General features: G+C 33.1%; 2 protein-coding genes across 2 annotated transcripts; one reads left to right on the plus strand and one right to left on the minus strand.

The window, feature by feature from the left end:
* The first annotated feature begins 8813 nt into the window (after positions 1 to 8813).
* On the plus strand, positions 8814 to 16536 carry LOC131620607 (uncharacterized). Its single transcript, XM_058891738.1, has 5 exons — positions 8814 to 9536; positions 10179 to 10906; positions 11024 to 11113; positions 14926 to 15705; positions 15981 to 16536. Exons 1-5 carry the CDS (start codon positions 9428 to 9430, stop codon positions 16122 to 16124), a joined length of 1851 nt encoding a protein of 616 aa, XP_058747721.1. The 5' UTR covers positions 8814 to 9427; the 3' UTR covers positions 16125 to 16536.
* Positions 16537 to 18453: 1917 nt separating this feature from the next.
* LOC131619115 (uncharacterized) lies at positions 18454 to 20765 on the minus strand. The gene is made up of 3 exons (XM_058890255.1): positions 19848 to 20765; positions 18806 to 19750; positions 18454 to 18723 (listed from the first exon to the last, which is right to left on the minus strand). Exons 1-3 carry the CDS (start codon positions 20763 to 20765, stop codon positions 18454 to 18456), a joined length of 2133 nt encoding a protein of 710 aa, XP_058746238.1.
* Between the last annotated feature and the right edge of the window lie 1681 nt (positions 20766 to 22446).

Here is a 22446-nt window from a genome sequence, read left to right on the forward strand (position 1 = left end):
TGCGATTTTGCAGATTCTCAGGTCTGCGACAGACCCTGCGATCCCACACATTCTAAGTCCAAAATCGATTCTAAACATCATATACAGCCAAATAATCATCAATTGCATCCTCATACATCATTATACATCAAAACAACACATTATTAACCAATAATCTATGCAATTTCATCAATTATAACCTCTCTAAACCTAACATATAATCCAATTGACCCAAATAACATCCCTAATCAATATTATCATCTAAAAATGCGATAATAGATGCTAACCGGAGAGTCCCCCCTTACCTTAGTCCAAGTTCTTGATTGGTCTCTCCCTCTACTGCTCCTCTTTCACGTTCTTGAGTTCCCAATTCTTCAGTTCTTCTTTTTCACGTTCTAACTCTCTTTTTCCCAATCTTCCTTATTTTTTTATGAAAATAACATTATAATTAGTAAAAGGCTTTACTAACATAACACCCCCCCTTTTCACTAACATCACACATGGCCCAATGCCATAAACCATTCTTTTCCAATTATTTTCACAAAACCAAACCTATTTTAATTATTAATTCAATTTCCCATTAAATTAAAAATTAAAATATATGGGTGTTACAAAGAATCTCTTCGTCTTGTATAGGTTTCCAAAATAACCGCTGGGACCAAAGTTCAATCCAGGAACAAACTGGAGAGAAACGGTCAGCCAAGACTTGGTTCAGTGAAGAGATAACTCACCAGAGGTTGTTCCATCTAGGTAAATGAACTGACAAGGAATGCTGAAATAATACTCTTCCATGAGGAATGATCTTAGTGGGGAATAAAAATGGTATATTATTTGCTTAAGGAGACACTCTAATGGAGAGAAGTATCATAAAGGACGCACACTCTTTGTTGGGATAACAACACCATCGAGAGTTAATATAAGTTCGGCTATGTGTGGTTTATGTATAATACAATGTGTATGCTGACAAGACAAACACACAGATTACACCGGAGGTGACCAGATAAGACCAGTGAACAACTCTAAATGATGAAAAATACTTGTAAAAACTATATGATGACAAAGTGGCATCAATAGTCCTCATCCTCTAAGGAATATAGGAACTAGATGTATCCTTAAGTTGATAAGGGGAACTAATATAAATCTCTTGAATTATTTTCTTTATGCCTTTAAAATTTTTCATTTTACATTCATCTTAAATCAACATTCATACAATTTATTTCAATACTTTAAGTTAAGAATTATTGCGCAATAATGAGAAATATTCAACAATACTAATTCATCCTCTCTTAGACTGTATCTCATAGTTACATTAACATCAAATGATCTTCCCCAAATCTAAACATGCCTCTCACCCCCACGATATCAAACCACTATAAAAGATCATACACCTTTTTCTTTGCCTCGCCAAGTTTGTCTAGGCTGTAGCCCACAATAAGAAGGGGCTCACTCATATAGTTAAGGGGAAACCTATGAGTCATATCTTCTTCGTAAATAATCTCAGGACAGTGGGAACTACCTTTGACCCTAACAAACTTGTATTTTTTGTTTTTGTAGTTTGAAGTGTAAAGGGAGAGATGAGCTAGCCCACAGATGATACTTAAAGAGACCCTTATACTTTTATTCAACGGTTTTGTCTCATAGATAAAGAATAATATGCTCGATGTAGGTGTAATATTGAGGCTTAATAGTGAATCTCAAAGCCTCTGACAAATGCCCAACTGTCGAGTGCAACTGGAAAAGGGAAACATTAATGATTTTAGGATATCAAACTTTATGAGGGTAAATTGAATAAAGATCCCCAAAGTCACTGATTGTATAAAAGTAGAAACATTATCCCCCACCCCGTGAGGCTGCCACATGCATATCTTCTAACTTACAGGCAGGGGGCATAAGCAACCCAGTTTGAGGGGGTTCAAATGAACCTCTTGAACCAAAAATAAATTATTTATTTATTTAAATTCCATTTGAACCCCCTAAATTTTTATTTTGCACATTTTTTCCAATATGCATTGAATTTATTGCTTTTTGCACCCTTAAGCCAGGTTTCTAACACCACCACTATTGGAAGGCATGACTCTAATATCATGTCGGCCTCATTTTCAGTATTGGACAACTCTAAATTTTAATCGTAAAACTTGTACCCAATTATCTTCAAAGCAAATTAAGTCAATGTTCATAGCCTATTCACAAAAGGATATCAGATTAGAAGTTGAGAGCGCCATAGACGGACCTAAGGAAGAAGACCTAAGTCAATTTCATCCCAATTAAAAAAAATATTTTGAACTTTCTATATGAAAAAATATATTATTTTACTTAATTATTCTTTATCAATGGAATGTGAAATAAAAATTGATAGAATTCAATAATGTTAAATAGTAACAAATATGAAAGAAATCAAATATTTATGTTTTAATATTTTTAGATAATTTAAAATTTATGATATTATAATTTTCTTTTGTGAAAAAAGTTTTAATTTAGACGGAAAGAGTATTTTATAGGGTTTGGAATTAGGACTGTCTCATGAATATGCTTCCCTCTCATAAAAGCGGTCGAAAGTAAAGAGAAAATAAAAATAAATTAAAAAAGGATAAATAAATAAATAAATGAAATAATTAATATGTGAATGAATAGAAATCACTAACTCAATAACTCCCCCACATCTATTATTCTATTATCTATTATATATTATATAAAAACTAAAGTACCTGGAATTTACATGACAAACCCTTTGATTAAACAACTAAAACTTTTTTTATTCCAGGAATAAAAATGACTTTTGACAAAATAACTCAATATCATTGTTTTGGCATTTATTACGGATGATGTGGCATCACCCAAATATTTGTTGAATCTTCAATTTCTTTATTCCATTTTATTTAATTTTATTTCATCATTGGGAAACTGCTACAGTACATTGGGTTTTGAAACGGCTGTTTTGGAAAAACAAAAACCACACCTTCCTTTATTGTATCATTATGAACGAAAAGGAAAACATAATGATACATAAGGGAAGGTGTGGTTTTTGTTTTTCCACACCCACCCTTCGTTCAAAAAGCCTTGGCACAACTCTGCATTCAAACAACCCACAACTTTCCAAGTTTCTATCTTTTCCGGTAAAACATAAATATATGCTTCTATCTTCTTCCCGATTAACGTTAGAATTGTGGCACATATTTGTTATTTTTCAATTGCCGTTTTCTATTTGCTTTCCTTGCTTTGATTTACAGTATGAGCTTTTGAATTTCTGGAATTGTTTTGTGATTTTTTTAGTTAAAGATACTAATTTAGCTACTGTTATTTTAGGTTTTAATTGGAAGTGTGTTTGGTTTCAATTTTTATATGAGACTAATTTACTTTTGTTTCATTGTATTGTTTTTGCTACTCTTCTGGATAAAAATGGGTTTTAATTTTATAAATTTAATTTGGGATTTTAATTTTTTAAATTTTAATTTTGTCTTGTAGATTTTGTAACTTGAAGTTGAACTGTTATCTCTGGTCTATCTCCGGTCATACAACAGTTGTGCCATGGCTTTATTGACTTTTGAAAACCTAACTTTTTTATTTTTTTGGATGTGTTATCGTTGTAGAGAGCATCCATAAAGAAGGGTAGCTATGGCAAAGGCACAAGGCAATATTTCTACGATTATTGAATGGGTTTATAAATATCTGGAAATGTAAGACATCTATTAATTTTTTGCACTTCTGAATATTTCTGCAGACATTGGTTAAAATTTTCCTCTTATATATTTTGAATATTGAAGATGAGCTTCTTTTATCTGCACATTTGTATTTATAAGCATCCTTTGCTCCACTTTCATGGATGTTTAATCAAAGTTTGATTTTGTTCACAAATTCTCTCTAGGTCCTCGATTTCTCTCCTCAAAGTTCAAAGCAACACAGATAAATTGTTGGAACCGTGTTCTATTTCGCTAATTCTCCAACGATCTCATTCCAAGCCGTTGGATAACCACTTGGCCTCCGTGTGCGTCACCATTTCATTGAGGTAAGTGATTTCAGCCTTATACTTCCATTCATATTATGAATTTTTCATGGTTTTAATGAGTTGTTTTCTTCTAAGGATTTTCTTTTCATAGTATAAATTGACAAGAAAATTCGTTTTTGTTATTTTGTGTTGTTTTAGTTAGTCAGTTGTAGGTAAATGATTGTTATTACATGCCTTTCCCCCTACTATATGACTCGCTCTATAAGCATTTTTCATAGATATATCAATTGCTGATATATGACACATTCTCATTCTTACAGGTGTTGAGAAGTCTTCTTTAGTTCACCTTATTGTTAAAGATTCTCCCGTTGCTCGGACTTCTCAGACGATTGGTTGTACAGTAGTTGTGAAGGTAAGTATAACATGCTAGAAAGGTTATACATGAACATACACAACTTCTGTTGTTCAATTTCTTCACCGAACTTTCTCTGTTTCATTTCCAGCATCCCACTTATGGAAATTCTGACAGCTCTTCAAGTAGCGTCAAAGGTGATTCTGAGAGAGATCTCTTCGTTGAACTGTGGGATGTCTCAAAACATGAACGATACAAAGATTTTTGTTCTTTATTTTATTCACAGATTAATGACGAGTAACACAGTTCCTATTGTTTCAGTTAGTTGTATAACTGTTTACATTTGAAAGAACTAGTTGTGTATATTAAATCTAATAAGTGGATACGTACACGAAGGGAAAGATTTATAAAAAATAGCAGAACTGAATTGTTGACATATGAGAATTAAATGGTATTAGTTTGTGACACTTGAAGCAATTTTTTGTCCCTTGAGATTATGTCATGTGAAACTTGAATTTTGATCCTCTTTGTTACTAGCTTTGCTTGGAGTGTCTTGCCAACTGAGTCAAGCTTATTGGATTTTATCATCTACTTTATCCTATGTTTATAATTTAAGTTTAATCATTCATCTCAATTCTTTTGAATTGTCTTGCTTTTGAAGTTGAACTTTTTCAATGTATTATTATTTTATTAGTTTCTATCTTGAAAAGTATTTGTTGCAAGTAAGCAAGGACTTTGATAGATGTAACAATGTAGTTTAGTAGAGTATAGATTAATTTAGTTATTGTTGTTGAATTGTACATAACTCTATAAATATTGTATCTTGTGAGGATAGTTAGTTTGGACCTTAAAACAACATTGAATAAGAATTGAAAAATATTTTGTAATGTCTTTTTAAATATATTTGTTTGTTTGTCTCAATTGTCTTTGCTATGTTTTTTACTGTCTATACTTACTTCCCATAAAAAGACATTGACAAATGAATCCCACGCGCTCACTTTAGTATGGTAACCACACTTATTTTTCTTATCTCTAAAAATATGGTAATGGATTCAATGAATATTTTTTAGCAGGAAAGTTACAATAACCTTGGCACAAGTTTTGTTGTTTAAAACAAACAAAAAATTAACCAATAATATATAAATAAAAGAAAAGTAAAATAAGACAGAATGAGCTGAAGTCATGGTTGTTATTAGAGTCTACAATGCTCAGAATTTAGCTAATGTTAAAAGACTTATATAAATGAGAAAGATTCATTCTATACTATAAACACAAATAACTCAATATTCTAACTAATTTTAACTATATAACTAATTTCAAGATATCATGGAGTCTAAATATTCATTTAGAACTTAAATTTGACGGGGAGTTGTTATACATTATAAGTTTGTAAAAATTATAAATAAGATATTATAAGAAGGATTTAAAATTGATATTTGACAGGAAGCTGTTATTTGAATTGGAAAAATGATTTTATTCAAATATATAGTTTTAAAATTAACTCATTATGGACTCACGGGTAGATGTGAACGTATCTATAAAGGGTTGAAACGGGACACGTGAGACAACACGAGTTTGTTACTAAATTCCGTGGCATATACTAATCCAAAAATAGCACTTATAATTAAATTATTATTTTTTAATTATAATATCACAAACCAATATTCGCACAAATATATTATATGGCATATCAAGATGGTCTTCAAGTAATTTTGTTATGCACTAATTTAAAATTGCAATATGTTTTAGAATAAGAATATGCAAGTAAACATATACATTTTAATATTTATCATGTTAATGGCATATACATGATGTAAAATTTATATTAAAACTTAGATATTTTAATTTTTTAAAATTTATATAAAAAATTAGAAATGTTTAAAATTATGTAATTATGTGAATGTCGAAGAATGAATTCATACTCTATAAATGATGGTCTAATAGACGCGTAATTTAATTCAGCAGGACCCGTGCGATAGCACGGATTTCTTACTAGTTACTTCATATAAAAGCCTCCACAAATTATTATTAATTTTATTTATTATTAATTATAATAATCGGTGAATAACTAATACATTAACCTATTAATTCTCCTTACATAAGTTATACATTAGCTCATATGAAAACCTCCACCAATTATTATTTTTAGAGTGAAGACCCATTTTGGTCCCTCACAAAAACTACAGAACCCAAATTAGTCCTCCACAAAAAATAGGACCCGATTTAATCCCTTACAAAATATAACCGGGTCATATTAGTCCTTCTGGGGATATTTTTTTTAAACCAGTTTTTTCTTCTACTTTTAAACCGTGACTGGACCGCCAAGTCGTATTTTATTTTTCATTTTTCATTTTTTAAATACTAAATTGATTTTTATTTTTAATTTCGATTTTATTTTTAAACAATTCAGATTTTAAAATACAAAAAAAAGATAAGATTTGTTCTGAAAAGGAATCGAACTTAAGACATTTAGGTCACATCCTATGCTTTTACCACTATGCTAACGTACACTTGTGACAAATAATTCGCATGATTTATAGTAATATTAAACAATTCTAAATTTAAAATATAAAATATAAAATTTGTACCCATGAGGTCTCAAACTCAAGTCCCTTCAAATTTAATGATAGTCACTTCACTGTAAATATGAAAAGTGATTTAAGAGCGGGTGAATCAGTTAGATTAATCGGTATTAGTGAATTTTTCTCGATTATGAATGTTAGCAATATTGTTCTAATTTTTTCGAAATTGTTATAATAGTTTCAAAAAAATCAAAACATTGTTAACATTCATTATCGAGAAAAATTCACTAATATCAATTAATCTAATTCATGCAACCCCTCTTAGATTACTTTTCATATTTACAATAAAGTGACTACCATTTAATTTGAAGGGACTTGGGTTTGAGACCCCGTAGGTATCAAAATTTATATTTTTTGTTTTAAATTCAGAATTGTTTAATATTACTATAAATCATGTCAATTATTTGTCATCAATGTACGTTGATATAGTGGTAAAGGCATAGGATGTGACCTAAATGTCTTGAGTTCGATTCCTTCTCAAAACAAATCTTATCTTTTTTTATATTTTAAAATCTGAATTGTTTAAAAATAAAATCGAAATTAAAAATAAAAATCAATTTAGTATTTAAAAAATGAAAAATGAAAAATAAAATACGACTTGGCGGTCCAGTCACGGTTTAAAAGTAGAAGAAAAAACCGGTTTGAAAAAAATATCCCCAGAAGGACTAATATGACCCGGTTATATTTTTTAAGGGATTAAATCGGGTCCTATTTTTTGTGGAGGACTAATTTGGGTTTTGTAGTTTTTGTGAGGGACCAAAATGGGTCTTCACTCTTATTTTTATTATTATTAATTCAATTAATTATTATTTATAGCAAATGTGAATAATTATAGTACACTAACTTTATTAGTCCCCTTTCATTAATCTCATTGTCCATATAAAAGCCTTAGCCCCCTTGAATTAACCTCATTGTCTATATAAAAGCCGCCATTAATTAATCAAATATGTGATTCGTTATCATTAATTTTTATTATTAATAATTAATTTTATTGCTTATATAAAACTCACACTAAAAATCAAAATAGGTTATTCTATTATTATTATTTAATAAAAGAAGTCATTTAATATTATATCTTGCATTTGTTTTTCACTTCTTTTACTAACTCTTAGTTATTATTTATAGATAAAGACAATTTAGAAAGACAAAATACATTATTTTTAGTAAAAATATTATTCACTTTATATATTCTTTTATTTCTAATTTGTGTTGTTGTTTAGTATTGTTGATTATGTATTTTTAGGTAGGCTTTTTGAGGAATCACGAAATACTTAGTAAATATATTGTTGATTTTATATCTTCTATTTTATATAAATTTGATAGTAAATTGACCAAAAAATTGTACTATATTTATTATTTATTTGTGTATCTTACATTTGTTTTTTGCCTCCTATTTATTTCTTTTTATTTTAATTTTATTTATTGTATTAATTTTTGGTTATATTTATTTTATACGTCTAAACTTTAAATCATCTAAAAATATATATTTTTATTAAATATTTTTTAAAAGTTGAATCATGAAGGGTGTGTAAAAAAATTCACATTCTTTATTATTTTAATTATTTTTACTTTATGTTTCACCATTTATATTTTAATATGTAACAAAATTTTAACTATATTTATACATTTGTTAATATAAATAAAATTTATTAATAAAAAATTAAAATATAAACTATAAAATTCAACTATTTTTTAGTCAAAAAATATCTATATGAAAAATGATAACTATGAATTCTACGAATATAATTTATAGTTTTTTATAAATAATAATTTGATAAAATTTATGTGTGCATCACGTGAATATAGTATATACTATAAGGATTTAATATATACATGTGTGCATCACATTAAGGTATTTTAATTAATTTAGAAAAATAGAGAAATTAGGCAAAAAATAATAAATGGATTTAATATTTATTATATTAAGGAAGAAAAATAGAGAATGTCATAGTTTGGGTTGCTTCTGAGTATCCAAAAAAACTAACAGAAATTCTACCTTGTCTCTCTCGCCTTCTCTCAATTTCACATTCACACAAACTCATCGCACTCCTCTTCTCTTCTCTCTTCTCTCCCACACACACATATTATATATATAAAACAAAACCCTATTCTCTCCAATTCTCTCTGTTCCTTCCATTCCCTTCCCTTCCTCATTTTCTAACTCCGTTTGGCGGTTATCAAAACGACCACGTTTCATTACCTCTAGGGTTAATTTCGCGTTCTTTCTTAGGTTTCTTTAACCCTAGTTAACGATTTCTTCTTTTAGGGTTTTATCTTCTGCTTTTAATTCCAATTTCATTGGTGTTCTTAACTCAATATATCGTTGTTCTTTAGGGCTTTTCAATTTCGTTTTTCTTTGGTATAGTTTTTAGTGTTATGAATGGGTTAGCGATAGATTGAGTTCTACCGATTAATTCTCATAGAGAGAGAAGAGGAATCTGAATTGAAGCATTTTGTTGTGGATTAATTGAATTTCATAGTGGAATTGGTGCTATTTCACCGTTTATACGGTGAGGAAGTGCGCGTGTGTGTGTTTGTTTTGGTTAATTTTGATCATGTACAGTGTTAGTTATGGATAGAAGTGAACCTACGTTAGTTCCAGAATGGCTGAGAAGTGCTGGAAGTGTTGGTGGTGCTGGCAATTCAGCCCAACATTTTGCGTCCTCGTCTAATCATACCGGTATAATTTTGGCGTTCGCTTTTAATTACTTATGTATTTTAATGCTTTAGCTTGATTCAAATTATAGTATGGTGTTCAATGTTGTCAAGTACAGATTCTAGAAAATAGCATTTTGTTCACATTGCTTACATATTTTAATGCTTTAGCTTGATTCGAATTATAATATTGTGAATAGTTCAATGTTGTCGATTTCGTGATTCTAGAAAATAGTTTTCAATGTTGTCCGTTACAGGTTCTAGAAAATAGCTTTTTGTTCAAATTCTTCTATTGAATAACGCCGGCCGTTTGATTCCATTTTGTATTAAATAGGTTATTGCAGAACAATAGGTTATCTTCAGTTTATAACCATCTTATGCAACAAGGCTATTGAGCCGCTGTAGCCGCTATTTCATTACATATGTACTAAATAGTCTATTGCAAAACAATAGAGATTTATTCGAATTCCCGGATGCTATAGCACCGCCAAGTCATTTTTTAACAACACTAGCCGTGTTTCCTTAGACTATTTTTCCTAGCATTCATATATATATGACAAAAACATGTGCACACGTGTTATCTTTAGTTTATACTTTATAACAGTGTTACTCAATTTCCATGAAAAAGATGGTAATAAATATTGAATATCTCTATGTTGTTTTGTAGATTCCCATTCTCCATCTGCAGTCCATAACAACAGAAACAGATCTTCTAGGACAAATAGTGATTTTGATAGCTCGCGTTCTGTATTTCTTGATCGGACATCGTCGTCTAGTTATAGGAGGGGTTCTATTATCAATGGTTCTGCCAAGAATGCTTACAGTAGTTTCAACAGAAATCATCGCGACAAGGACCGCGATAGAGAGAAAGATAGATCCAATTTTGGAGACCATTGGGATCGTGATGGGTCTGACCCATTGGCCAACCTTTTTTCTGGAAGGATAGAGAGGGATACATTGCGCCGTTCTCAGTCAATGGTTACCCGGAAACAAGGTGAGACTTTACCTCGCAGAGTTGCAGCTGACACTAAATCTGGTGGAAGCAGCAATCACAACAATGGCAATGATGTGCTTCCTGGGGGTGGTGTTGGCAGTAGCATTCAGAAAGCTGTCTTTGACAAGGATTTTCCATCACTCGGCGCTGAAGAGAAGCAGGTAATAGCTGAAATAGGGAGGGTTTCATCCCCTGGTTTGGGTGCCACCGCTAGTCAAAGTCTACCTGTTGGTAGTTCAGCTTTGATTGGTGGGGAGGGATGGACATCTGCCCTTGCAGAGGTATCTTCCGTATCTGCACAGCAAACTGTTACTGCAACTTCTGGGTCTGTTTCTTCAACTGGTCTTAATATGGCCGAGGCATTGGCACAGGCTCCATCCCGAGCTCGTTCAACTCCCCAGGTAGTTGAGCTTGTTGGCTGTGTCACCAGATTTTTTATTCACATTCATTTAGTTCATTTAATGATAATGATTTTGATGATGTCCAATATCAGTTAATAATGTCCAAATTAATTGTAGGTGTCGGTGAAAACACAAAGGCTTGAGGAACTGGCTATCAAACAGTCAAGACAGTTGATTCCAGTAACACCATCTATGCCTAAGGCTTTGGTAAGAGAGTTGCGCTGTAAAACATATTTTTATAAGTTATCTATTGCAATTTTCATGCCTTATTCTAGTGCTTGTGAATTCGATTTCTTATGGTTAACATATCATTTATCTCTTCTTTTAGTAAATCTTATGCTTGTGGTAATTTTAATAGTATAACTAACCTGCAGTGTTACACTTGATGTTAGATTTGTACTCCTCTCTTTTTTGTGTTGCATTGCTATTTGTGCTAAAAAACTGAGTTGTAGTTTCAAATAAGACTTAAGTACTGGACAATTGATTTGAGAAGTTTTGAATGCATTTGAATGTTGAAGGTATGGTAATCTGTGGTATACACCAATGTTTCAGCAAATGAGATCTTACCAGTACCTAGGTTCAAGAGAGTGATTGGTACAGCATGATATATAGATTATAAGTTTTTATTACACTAATATCATATTTAGTATATTATATATTTTCAGTTACTGCTCTATCTATTTTTGATTAAATTTACAAAACAATATTTTAATGAACCTATTTTAAAGAACCTGTGCATCTTTTTTGGTTTACATTTCTTGGCCTTTTATTCCCAAAAAGTGGGCCCATTTTAATGATTATGCACTCCTTATCTGCCTCTGTTATTTCCGTCTATGCTGCTTGCAACTGCCACCCAGCTGCGACTGCGATCCATCTGTGATCCATCTGCGATCACCTTTGACCAAATTCTCCTCAACCAGTTTTTCTTCTATCTATTCTCAAAGCATATGCTATAGGTTTCATTCATTTTCTCATGTGTTTCTTCAGTTTCTGCTATACTTTATTCTATATTTCAATTTTTCTTTGCTTATTTCGTTCTTAATTTCCCCCTCTATTATTTTTATATAACCATTTTCTGCTCTAGTTATGCATATTCTGTTTTTATCTATTTTCTATATTTGCTTCTTTTTTATTTGTTTTTCTGTTTTAATTCCTACACTATTTTCTAAGCATATTCTGTTTTTAAATTGATTTTTCTGTTGTCAAAAAAAGTATTTTTCTGTTTGATTATCCTTCTGTTTTTTAAATTATATTTTTTTGATTGAGACAAATGATATTTTCTATCAGTTAAGTCTGTGATTCTTGTTATACATTGATATAATTTGGTGTTTTATTTATTTTTTGTGTTTTCTGTGGGTGTATATATAAGATAATTCTTTTTTTGCTTGCCATATTTCTGCATATGCTGTTAGCCACCTGCCATATTTTTATGGCGGATATTTGGCTCGCCACCATAATCCCCGTCATGGACAACACTCTTAAGCACATGGGATCAAAACAAAATGTTATCCCAATTATAGGTCAATGTATGCCCTAATTGCCTATAAGTATAAGAAATAAAAGTGTCTGCTTGGCACCACAAGTCACTTGTGGAAAGCACGTGTTTGGATTTTGGAAACAGAGCAACTATTGAAGTTGTATTTGCCATTCTCCTATTACCTCGCCACTTTCGGGAGTAGGTATACCGGAAACAGAGCAACAACAAGCATTCATGTATGTTTGATTTTACAATTTAGATTGTAATCTTGACAACCAATGGAACACACTACTAGGATTTAGGTAAAAACTTAAAAAGATATTGGTGAAATTAATAAAATAACTTTTATATCAGTTAATGATTACCAGGTACATTCAATACAAATTAAATTAAATGTTAATGAAATGAATGGATAGAAAAGTTTTGTTGAAATCCTTTTTCACCATCATTTATGTTCCATTTATTGATGTCCAGAAAGTTATAGTAGTAACCATTTCCTGCAATCACATTGCTCTTCTATTTTTAATTTATTGTTTTATTGCTTAATGAATTTCAATTGTTGGGCTGTGTAGTGTATTTTTTCCTTTAGGGCTATTTTCAGCTTTATTCTATTAATATTTTGGTAACCGTAATATTGTTTAACTAGGTTCTCAATCTGGTGTAACTGATTGGATATGGCATTGAACAAATACATCTCTTTTCCATTTCTTTATTTGAATATTGTTAATGTTGTTAATTGTTAGCTTTGTGTTTGAAATTCATACACGAAACTGCTTAACTTGTTGATTGGATTCAAGTTTTATAGACTTCATTGCTTATGCTCTGCACAAATTCATTGTTTATGGGCGCTACAATTTTTTTTATTGGTTATCATCCTCTACTCCTCCTACCTCCCTCTGTAAAGGGTACATGTATTTTTTTATGATTTAGAGTGTATATGCAGGTTTTAAGGAACATTCTTTTGAAGTATTTTTAATTTACTTTATGAAGCCACAGTCTTTCTACCCTCATGTAATTTGAAGTGATATTTGTTGCGTTGGCAATTTGTGTTCATTACTATAGTTAGTTTTTTATTTACCTGCACTAAAAGTGTGATTAATTAGCCCAGGGGATGGTATTTCTTTTTTATTTTCCATTTGAACTTTTCATGGATTGTTTTTTTGAGCTGTATTCATTAGCCGAATCTTAATATCATTAGAATTAGAATTAGAATCGTTATATGTTTTCTTGTTATGGTGATATTTGCATGCTCCTTGTATGCTGACCGAATACGACCAAGCATTTTATTTTACAAATACTTGGTGACCCAAATTTGAAAATGGAGTTTTCTCTGTATATATTTCCAGTGGCTATTTGCTTCAATCCAGTGCTTGTGGTACTGGTCCTCCATTTGTACTAGAGAATTTATCCACTTGCATGGTAATGAATGACTAACTACTTAACTGTCCGACATTTGTTATGTTACATGCTTGGGACTCTTAAGCTGGGAAGATAAAATTGCTTGGAATAGTAGTCTGTTGTAATATGATTTTTCAATTGCTTAGCAAAACCTATTTTTTCAAAAAAAAAAGAAGTCAGAACATACAGGGTCGAAGTTCTAGCATATCGATGGTAGGGTTCAGCGCAATGGTATTGGTCTGCAAGCCGCTGTCAACACTAGAGGTTGGTAGAGGTCACTAATTGCGGCCCCAAACTGCTATTGCATTCACTGTTGCATCCGCTATTAGAATTTCGGGGATATATTCCTAAATCTTTTTTAAAGCCATTTTCTTTTTATTAAGGGTATAATTTCAATCCAAACCATTTGAAGAGTGATGTTATGTTCTTGCTCAGAAATAATTGTTCTGCACTTCTTCCTACTTTTAGTTCAATTCTGTTTTATTCTTCTTCTTTGCTTAAGTTTTACTATTCTATACTTTAGGTTTTTTAACTAATAAGTATGATGGTCTCTTGAATTTTGTGTATTAGTCAATATTTGAGTATTTGTTTACTTTGTACATTGGTTTTAGTCTTTGCAATATCAGTTATCATATCACCTATACCGCCATAGCATTTTAGGTGGTCGGTGCTACGCAACGCTATCCGAGTTTAACAACATAGGTGTAAGCATAAAGCCAATTTATGTTGAGATAACCGGATACATGTTCGTCTCTAGTTTTTTAGTATTATTATACACTATTTCTATTTTTTGTGATCTCTTAACATTGCTCTCCCATGATTGCGAATGAAATTTTAATCCTGTGAACTGGAGAACACTTAAATTGATGTTGCAAACTGGCTTATAATAGGTTTGCAGGTTTTATTTTAATGTTCAGTGTGATCAAAAGGTTATTTAATGGAATACTTATTTATGTATTTGCATGTATGAAAGACTTTAATTGCTATGAAGATGTTCCATTTGTTTCCATGTCTATATTGAAAACTGGAGGAATTAGGATTGTGCAAAGGATATATATTTTTTAAATCTTCGAATAATATTGAAATTGAGTTCTATCTTGATGTTTTTAAAAATCCTGGTGACTTATGTTAGTTCTCTTGTCAGGCTCTTAATTCTTCTGAGAAATCAAAATCAAAAACAGCTATCAGAAATGCTGAGATGAATGTAGCTGCGAAGAGTGTGCCCCAGCAACCTTCTGCGTTGCACATTGCTAGTCAATCTCTTCGCAGTGTAAATGCCAAAGTTGATGTTCCTAAGACATCTGGAAAGTTTATTGATCTTAAATCGGTGGTGTGGGAAAATGGTGCTTCCCCTACTTCTAAGGATGTTTCAAATCTAACAAATTATGCTAATAATAAATTGGCAAATCAACATGCTATTTCTTCAGCAGCCGCTCCCCCACCAGTGAAGAACCCCAACAACCTAAAATCCCCCACAGAGCGGAAGCCATCTCCTTTGGATTTGAAATTAGGGTCTACTTTGGACAAGAAACAATCCATATCTCAAGTGAAGAGCCGAAATGATTTCTTCAATTTGCTTAAGAACAAATCGGCAACAAACTCGTCTACTGTTCTTCCAGATTCTGGCCAGATGGTTTCATCTCCCACATTGGAAAACTCTGCGGAACTAAAAAGGGAATCAGTTATGCCTTCTGCAAGTCCTCAATCTGCTGGGAATGGTGCTGAACTGACTAGTAACGGCAATGCTCACGCACATGAAAAGCCCTGCAGAATTTCTGATGATGAAGAGAAAGATTCTATTTCTAGAGCTACGGTCTACCCAGATGAGGAAGAAGCTGCATTTCTTCGCTCTCTTGGCTGGGAGGAAAATTCAGATGAGGATGAAGGCCTAACTGAAGAGGAGATCAATGCATTTTATCAGGAGGTGGTAATCTCTTAACTTTATTCACTTTTCTGTTGATTGATAATTTGAGATCATTAAAATTGAAACTTAGTTAAATCTACTGTGTGCTGATGTGTAATTATGTGAATTCCCTATGGAAGACTTTTCATGCCCTGCCACATTATATTTTGATGCAACTTGCTATTATTAAGCTGGCTGATATTGGATGGTTCAATTCATATTTGGCCAAAATTGACACTTGAAGCTTGTTATCTGATGGGGTTGGTCGACTTACTCTGTTGTCTTTTGTTTTCCAGTGCAAGAAATTGGACCCCTCCACACTCAAGCTATGCATTGAGGGTATGCAGCCACAGCTGTCCAAGTTGTTTGATTCTTGTGCATCTGACTTGCGAGGAGCATCTGCTGAATTGAACTCTTCTGATCCCAGATCTGAAGCTTGATGTGCTATTTTTAATCATTGTTAAATCTAAGTTTCAATTTTTGATGGCAGAGGGCTAGATCCATTCCTTTTGTTCAGAAAGAAAGGCGATGATTTAGGGGTTATTAGATGTGGGTGGGTTTTGAATGGAACCTTGCATTTGCAAATATTGCAATAAGATACAGGTGCCTCAATCCTGCCTACTTAACAAGGAAATTCTTTTGTTATTTGCCTTTTTTTTATGGTTAAAAGTCATAGGGCTGGTTGGTAGGTAGGGGCTATTTTCTCTGCCGTAGTAGGGTGCTGGGAAATTGAATCTTTTGGGGGTATTTTGATCTGTTTACTTTCTTTCAAGAGGATTTTATCCTACATGATAAAGTTTATTATGTTTTTGGCCAATTTTACCCAAAAAAAGGGGATTTTTTCACTTTTAATTTTAGAGCGTGTAGATATGATTTATAATTCATTAATGTTTGTACTTTTTGGGATATCCTAGTTCATGGTTCTCCTAGCAGTCCAATTTCCAAATACCATATTCTTATCCAGATGCTGAATAGAATTTCATGAACAAAATGTTCTTGGGAATATATTTCTTTTGAATTTAATAAGAATTAGAGGTTTTTTGTGATCACAAAGTTTGAGGCATTTTTATATGGTCCAATAAGTTCCTAATTTGGCATGGGTTTACTTTTCTCACTCAAGCTTACTCATATACCTTTGTGAAATTTCCAAAATTATCCTTCAAATATAAAATTATATTTATAGACGCACCCAAATGTACCCAAACCTTTGATAAACTTGGAAATGTGTTTTTGAACGGTTAGAAACAAAAAATTCATAAACTAATGTAAAAAATGTAATTTAAATTAGGGTTAAATACCTTTTACCCCCTGCCAAACAAGCGAGATTTGGTTTTGCCCCCTTTAAAAAAAAATTTTATTGCGCAGACCTTATCAAATGCAGATTCCAGCTATTTAAACCTTTTACCATGTTTTTACCTAGAACACCAGGTTGCCATCCTACGTGTCTGTTACCAATGCTATTTTTTTTAACCAATTGCCACGCTGACACATCATCATTTTTTTCCCTCCTTCCTCACGGGCCATAAAATCCCCAAATCAAAAACTGTGAACACTAGGGTTTGGCAAATCGTGTCCATCATCAACGGCTGCGCAATGTTGTTCTTCATCATCTTCTTCTTCGTCATCATCACTAATAGGCATGGAACAAAGCTACAACAATGGAAGCAGCAACTCGCACGAGATTACGAGTGTTTCCCAGTGTGGTTGTCGTTTGCCAATGAAGATGTGGGTAGCAAATACAATGCAAAATAGAAACCGGAAGTTTTGGAAGTGTCGTTTGGCTGGGGTAATATGTCGTATGATTTATATATTTGGCTGGGTTAATTTGACTCAACATATATATACATGTGTTTCATGCCAATTTTTGTTGATGTTTGCAGGGTCTTAATTCTTGTGACTTGTTTTTATGGGATGATGAATTTGCCACAGCCATGGGTGAAAGTTCGAAGAGTGAAAATCGTGAATGCAAGAAATGTAATGTTGCATTGGTGAAGTTGGAAATAACAGTGAAAAAGCTTGAAAAAACAAAGTTGAAAGTTACCATAATGCAGAAGAAGATGTTTCAGATGAAATCGGGCTTCACGTTTTGCTTGATCATGTTTGCAGTGATTTTGAAGTTCAAGATTTAGGCATTAGAGTTCTAAAATAACAAGATTGTTGTAGTATGTTAGTTTTAAGTTGTTGTAGTCTTGTGATGGTAAAATTATGTAAACTTCAAATGAATTAATGGAAAATTTTGTTTTCAATTTATGACTTTAGATGTATTAAACTACCTCATTGTTTTGTTTATAAGGTTTAATGAATCAATTGTGCAACATAAAATAAATTGTAAACAGGTAATGAGCACAAAATGTTGTTCATATTAATCAAGACATTAAGTCTTATACTGTCAGAACAATAACTTACACAAAACACCATTAACTTGTTCAAACATAACATTACCTCACACCACTCAAAGATCAGTCAAAGATCACTTGTTCAAAACACCATAAACTTACACAAAACATAACATTGTCATAAAGTTTACATAAAACATGAGACAAAACATAAATAGACAGCATTCCATTTCTTTGCTTTCTTGTTTGATTTCTTTGATCCACTACCTTCCTCTTCATCTGTCAATGACATTGGTTGGTCACTATTGGAACCTGGCCCTGTAAATGGTTTTGGTTTTTTAAACCAATTTATCTTGATTCTTTCACTTGACCTCTTTCTCATTGGCTTGAGCTCTTTCACTACTTTCTTTTTCTTGGTGGCCTCTTTGTAATTCTATGCAGTGGTGATGTCTGGTAGGCTTGTTATGATATCATCAGAAATTCCATCAAAATAGTCAGTCTGAGCTGGATCAGTTGGGACAACTTCACTTGCTTGTGTTGCATCAGTAGGGTTAACTTGACTTCCTTGGGTTGCATCAGTAGGGATAACCACACTTGCCTGTGTTTCTACAGCATCTTCATCATGGTTTGCAGCATTTTGAGTAGAACCCTCTCCATCTGCATGCTGAGTTGTTTGTGTTGATGCAGTTGTCTTCACTTTTTTCTATCAAACATCAGAAATATTAGTTAGAATTATCATTTTCAATAGTCACACATTAACAACACATTAGGTTTGTACATCATACCTTTCTCTTGAGAGCATTTTCATCCTGAACTGAGCTTTTACAAGTCTGTGCATTATGCCCAAACTTATCACATGTTGTACATCTATATGAGACTCCTGGCAACCTTCTTCTTGCCCCATCTTCACCAGTCTTTCTGATCCTTAGTTTTCTAGGCCTCCCTAGACCCTTTTTAAATATTGGTGGCAACAGTTCATCTGATTCTACTTCAGGCCACATATCCTGGCCATTAATGGGACTAATAGCAAAATTATAACAAGACTTATACTTATCTCTAGAGTAACACTCATCCACAAAATCCTCAGGGTTTTGTTGTCTAAAACCTAATGCTGCTATAGCATGCCTACAGGGAATGCCCACCAGCTCCCAAAAGTTACAACTGCAAGACCTTTTTGAGATATCCACTATAAACTCTTGGGTATTGAAAGAATGTGTGACCTGAAACTGCTCATTCATTGCCCAAGTAGGCAGCCAATGAGCACTCAATGCAACCTCCTTGTCTAACCTTTTCCTAGGTATGGGCATGACCTTATGTGGCCATTTTTCTAGCTTCAAAGCAGATGTTGAGCACCTATTCATTAAATACTTTCTGATCCATTCACACATGGTCAGAATTGGCTTATCCCTAGCATCTAGTATTGTTGCATTGAAAGACTCAGAAATGTTGTTCATTAGAACATCACATTTTGGGAAAAAATTAAAAGCATGCTTACACCAGCTTTTTGGTTGAACTCCCATAAGCCAACTCCATGCCTTTGGATCAAGTTCTTTTAGCTCATTCATCTTGGTCATCCATCCTTGGTAGTATGTTGCTTTTGCTGCCCCCATCATCAAGTCCCTTATCAATGCTCCTCCTCCAAATTTCTTTTTAAAGTTAGCATATAGATGTCTCAAACACAGTCTGTGTTCCACCCTTTCACCCATGTCTTCAAAAACTGAAACCAGTCCCTGCAATCACAAAGTCAAAGGCATATAACTTGTCACAAACAACAAATACCACAAAGAAGAGCAAATTTTCACAAAGACACATAACTATAGAACTAACCTTTTGTTGGTCAGATATGAACACATATCTGTTGTCCTGCCCAATGTCACCCATAAGCAGATCAATAAACCATTTCCAAGTTTCCTTGTTCTCTATTTCAACTACTCCAAATGCTAAAGGGAAATACTGGTCATTGGGGTCCCTACCCACAACAATTAGCAACTGACCACCATATTTTGCTTTCAAGTGACACCCATCTACCCCAATGAAGGGTCTGCAGCCATTAGTGAACCCCTTCTTGCAACCATCAAAACAAAAGTAAAAGGACCCAAATCTTGGTTGTATGGATGGGCTAGGTCTGTTGACAGTGATACTCACAGTATTACCAGGGTTAACTCTATGTAGCTCAGATGCATACCTCCTCAAATCAGCATATTGTCTATCTGCATCTCCCTCAAGAATCCTCTTGGCTATGAGCTTTGCCTTCCATGCCCTTGCAACAGTGATGCCCACAGAAAAATTCTGCCTCAAGTCTTGAATGATGTCAGTAATCCTAACACTTTGTGATGTTTGCATTTTTTTTACAACAGCCTTGGCCACCCACCTTGAGCTTGCAGATCTGTTGTCTAGAACCCTAGCACATGTGTGCTTATCAAATATTGTTTTTATAGCAAAAGTATTTTTGTGGCCCACCTTTGAACAAAGTATTAAAAACCCACACTTGGCCCTACATTCCAACCTAACCCTGTAGCTCTCGTTTTTCACAAACTTTATTTCCCTACCATTTAATACTGACCACTCACGTATAGCTTCTCTAAACTCATCAAGGGAATTAAATTCCATACCCCACTCAAATTTAAAATTCTTATTGAAATGCTCCTTTTTAAACTTTTCAAACTTGTGACCTTTGTCCTCATCTGATAAATCAGGGTCTGAGCTGTCCAACTCGTCAGTTACATATTCATCTCCATCTTCCATTTCTTTCTTTTCTGAACCCCTCATAACATCTTATAGGGAAGGAGCAGGAGCTTCCTTCCTAGGTACAGAAACATCCACATCTTCAAACCCATCCTCCAACCCAGTGGCACGTTCATCCTCACTATCTCCTAATCCTTCCACTCCTTCTTCATCACTATGATCCTGAACACCTATTTCATTCACACATCTAGGGCTAACAACTGGAAATGAAACATCTACTACATCATGCTCTACATACATGACACCCTCTACTTCATTGGCATAAGAAAATGCAGCAACATCATAACAGTCATCATCTTTCTTAATTTGGAAAAAGTTGGGATCAATTTCAACAACCTTTGTCCATACCCTAAATGTGCCTTCACTGTAACCCCACTCATTCAACAGCTTGTTAATGCAAATCATGGTAAAGTTGTCAATGTGAATGTCAGTTACATGTGTCGTTACCCCTCCCCTGTATATCATAGCCCCGTCACCCATGCTCACAAATTCCCCTCCATGATTGAAAGCAACACTTATTAAATGCATATTCTGGAATTTTTAAAGGAAATGAAAAATTTGTTAAACTCCTAAAATGATGACAAACCCTTATTTGTTAAACCCTAAAATGCTGACAAACCCTAAATTTCGTACCTTTCCATCTTCAGTAACTTCTTCTTCTACAAGTTCGTCCCTGTTCGCAACCTTGGGCATCTTGGTTGACTGGCATGACTGAGTCGTCTTCTCACTATGGGTTGACTGCGTCGTCTTGCTTGACCGCGCCGTCTTCTTTGACTGGCTCGTCTTCGTCTTGTTCGTCTTGCTCGTCTTCGTCTTCTTCGATTTCGCCATTGCCCTAACTTTTGTTTTCGCCTAAGCTTTTTCAGAACTGTTTGACCTAGTTTTTTTCAAGGGGGTAAGATGAGAATATTAAAACAATGACATATATACTATGGCTTACGTGGCATTGGTAACAGACACGTAGGATGGCAACCTGGTGTTCTAGGTAAAAACATGGTAAAAGGTTTAAATGGCTGGAATCTGCATTTGGTAAGGTCTGCGCAATAAATTTTCTTTTTAAAGGGGGCAAAACCAAATCTCGCTTATTTGGCAGGGGGTAAAAGGTATTTAACCCTTTAAATTATTATCAATCATTGATATGACCATTAAAAATGAAACATTACATTAGTTGTTAACGTAAATTTAACAATACATTTTAACAATACAATTTAGCATCAAGTATAACATTTTGTAACAGTGAAATATACTTTATAAAAGTTAAATGTTTATCCATCTTGAATTCAAATTTGTTGAGCAGTAACTTTCCTTTGTCGTCAGTCGAGGGTAAACGATACTTGAGCTTGACAACTTTTCGATTGTTTGGATACAAAATTACTAGTATCGATTTTAAATTGCTAAGACGGACGATCTCTGGGAACCTAAATTGAAGAGAAGCGAGATATGTGTATTGAGACATTCTCTGCGTGTTGTGTGTGTTTGATATTGATTCTCACATTTATACAAATTTTAGATCAATATGGACTTTAGAATTCCAATCTTGTCTCAGAGGTTATTTTAGAGATGTAATTTCGGATACACCATGTTTCGTTTATTAAAAATAGGGTGACTCAAGGAATGCATTTTTGAAAAAACTCCTAACAGTCTTTTTAAAAGAAAATTGGAATGCGTTTGAAAATGTATT

The sequence above is a fragment of the Vicia villosa genome, linkage group LG7 (assembly GCF_029867415.1).
Source record: "Vicia villosa cultivar HV-30 ecotype Madison, WI linkage group LG7, Vvil1.0, whole genome shotgun sequence".
NCBI classification, from domain to species: domain Eukaryota; kingdom Viridiplantae; phylum Streptophyta; class Magnoliopsida; order Fabales; family Fabaceae; genus Vicia; species Vicia villosa.